This window comes from Histoplasma capsulatum, genomic scaffold, assembly GCF_000149585.1.
Source record: "Histoplasma capsulatum NAm1 scaffold_8 genomic scaffold, whole genome shotgun sequence".
NCBI lineage: Eukaryota > Fungi > Ascomycota > Eurotiomycetes > Onygenales > Ajellomycetaceae > Histoplasma > Histoplasma mississippiense.
In genome coordinates, this window is record NW_001813975.1 from 694,333 (window position 1) to 697,626 (window position 3,294).

The window sequence follows — 3,294 nt, forward strand, 5'->3', positions numbered from 1 at the left end:
TGAGGAAACCACCCGGAAGGCCAGGAATTCCTAGGGATTCTCCATCAAGACGGAGTAGAATTATTTTTTTCAATCTGCATATCCATGATTGTTACTAGCAAAGCCCGGGGAATTACGGCATATGAACATAGAGAAAGACGCTCCGTTTGTGTTAGCTGATTAAAGACATCGGGATATGGACGGGATTATTGATATTGATCAAATTGGTTATGTTTGAGATATTGTATGGAGTAAGCAATTGGGAAACAACGATGTCAACATCAATGGAACCAATAGCGACTATGAAATATGGCAACAGGCAGGTAGGTGGCTTCAAAAGTCGCCAAAGTAGAATTAGTTGAGTACGTGCGTATATGGAGAACGCCTGCAACGCGACATTATTGTGCCGCCCTTTCTGAAATAAAAAAAACATAAACTTGTTCAATCTGAAAGGGCCAAAAGGAAGGGGAAAAAACTAGCTCTGAATGAGTTTTTTGAGCGTTTGACCATGAAACTAGAACAGAGATAAATATAAACATGAGAAGATATAAAGTTACAGATTGGTTTTTGTTGAGTCGTGAAGGTTTAGTTACGTGCCTGATTCCCCCGTTCGGACGGCCCATTGGAATGCTACACAGGTTTCACGCATCACGACCCGCGCAATGGAATCAGCAAGCGCTTCTCTGCATGGAACGCGTGGATATGATATTCACCTACACCTGGGCATCCGGTTCTTTGCCACAGCAGAGCAAGACCGAACGTTTCAGCCAGCATTTATTCCTCGTCCATTTGACGTGGCCTGATGTGGTTGGTACATGTACTAATGACGTCCTCTCTCTTCCCCCCATTCAGCTAAAAGAGTCTGGGCTTTTTTGGATGTCAGAGAATGAGCCATGCTCGCTCAAGGCCTTGATTCCCTTCTGGGCATCTCGAATTGCCGAGAGGAGAGGACACAGAGAGTGCAGAATCGCCGATACACAGTCAGGATCGATCGGAGGCTCTGAGCCGTTGAGGAACTAACTAGCTGGAGCTTATTTATTTAGAAACCCGGAACAGTTCCATGTCAGAACCTTGGGAACTGCTGCTGTTTTTGGCGCATGTGAGTTCATCAACAAACAAGATCAAATCAGCGCGACGAACAGCAGTGGCTTGCCGTAGAGATCTGTAACAGAATGGGTAGGAGGAGCGGGTCTAACCATTTTTTTTGGAGTTATTTTCTGATTTTGGCTGTAGCCGACCATAGCAAAATCGATCCATTGGATCAACGGCCATATTGTGGGACTCGACCGCGTAGGTCTAATTCTTCTGTGTTTCAATTCGACAGCAAGGATTTACAGTTCATCAGACACTATGATAAGGCTCAGCCAGATCCGATGCTCGCAACCTCGTATATGGATCGTATCCGCGCCGGGTGGTGCGACAACTGTCTCAGTTTCCCAAGCTTGGTCTACATCAACCACTCTCATGCAAATCGAAGTTGAGGCTTACCCAGTATCGCAGTGACGCTCAACTTCCTTGCTCACAGTATGGAGCCCTTAGAGACCGCTTGGAGACTGGCGCCAGCCTGGTGGTGGCTACAGACAACAGCGCCAATCAGCAACATAGATCTGGGTTTTTCCATGGAAACTTGTCGCCTAGGCGGTGGCGCTGTCGCGCCATTACTGCCAGCCCGGTATATTTATAAAGTGGACCAGCGAGAGGGAAATCCAAAATCCAACCATTCCGCCCTCGCTTCACCCGCTTGGCTTCTGGTTTGCTGTAATCATTGCAGGGCCCCAACAAGAACGTCAGATCGTGGAGAAGACCTGCACTGCGAAGGAGCCTGCAGACAACCTGGGAACACTTTTGAGACCTGCTTTTCGGCCTCAAAAGCTGGCTCATCCGGGTCCGACAAGCCATTTGTGTTGTTGTATACTTTGTAAGGTTGTTGCTATGACACCAGACCTTAAAAATTTTCCCCACCAGGCCGATGCAGTTCACGATAAACAATATATAAACAGTTGTGCGTAAATAAAACCCTCCCGCGTTTCTTCACCCATCTCAACGGAAATCTTTCTCGACTTACACTACTTTTGTTTCTCTATCCGGTTACATGCATTGGTGAAGCGTTGTCTCACAGCTTCTTCTATTTTCGTTTACTCTTTCGGTATACCTTTTTCGCAACTTTCCTTTCTCCCAATTCACTACTGTTCTTGCTCTTGCTGACTCTCTGCGTTTTTGAATATTTCTAGAGCTAGCAAATCCTTTTGTTTTTGCATCATTTCTTCTATGCATTCGTCAGCTTAACTACCTGGCTTTTCCTCTATATCCCATAGAGCATCGGCTGTTGGCCCCTCATTGCTCTCTCCTTATCCGTACCAATCCAAACCCATATTGAGAGTTATATCTCTATCTCTGCTCATCATTCCACGGTGGTCGAATCAAAATGATTCGACCGCGGATTTCGATACTCCTCCTAGGCTTTCTCCTAATCACTTCAGCGTGCGCTGTTGACCTGCAAAGAGGGCGACAAGCCCGCTCCAATACACCATTTTCCAGTTTCTTCAAGGGCCTCCCAGCTAGGATCTGGGCCCGAGATAAATACCTCGAGGATTATATCATTGCTCGTCCACATGGGTTAGCCAAACGACAGGACAGCGTTCCACCAACATCCATTAACACGCCCCTTGATACCCCGGGCAGGGACAGCTCCGTCACCCCAACACCTACACCATCAACTTCAACAGCCGATCCCACAACTACTAGCGTGCCACCTCCGGAAACAACCACTCCTCCACCCCCAAGTTCGACAACGACACCACCCCCTCCAGAAACTACCAACTCTCAGAGGCCTCCAGAACCAACTCCAACTCCCCAACCAACCCCCCAACCACCCAGTTCCATAAACAACCCCAGCCGTGGATCTAGCTCAAGGTCCACACCACTCACTACCAACAACCCGACCACCACTCCTCCGCGAACCTCAACCACGCTCATCCCGACCACAAATTCAGATGGGTCTCCCAGTACGATTACATCGGTCATCGTTGTCCAGCCTTCACCAACTAATTCACAAGGATCCCCATCGCAAAGACCACCTGGTTTGCAGACAAATGCGGCACCGATTGTAACTGTCGATCTAGAGAAAGGGTTGTTAGCAGTTCTTGGGCTCAGCGGTGCTATTGCCGTTGTGATGGCGTTGTGAGGCGGAGAATTTGTACTGTCAAGGTGAAAAAAAACGGGGACGAAATACACATAACGCAGTTAAAGATTCATGATTTTTCGGCTCTGTAGTTTACGCAAAAGAAAACGGGGACGGGGGGGGGGGGGGGGTTG

The 3,294-nt window shown here is 48.0% G+C and overlaps 1 protein-coding gene across 1 annotated transcript; it reads left to right on the forward strand.

Annotated features, from left to right (window-relative positions):
- Positions 1–2,404: 2,404 nt before the first annotated feature.
- Positions 2,405–3,163, forward strand: HCAG_07192 (predicted protein; the record flags this gene model as incomplete). The annotated part of the gene is made up of 1 exon (XM_001537720.1): positions 2,405–3,163. The coding sequence occupies one exon, from the start codon at positions 2,405–2,407 to the stop codon at positions 3,161–3,163; it is 759 nt and encodes a 252-aa protein (XP_001537770.1).
- Between the last annotated feature and the right edge of the window lie 131 nt (positions 3,164–3,294).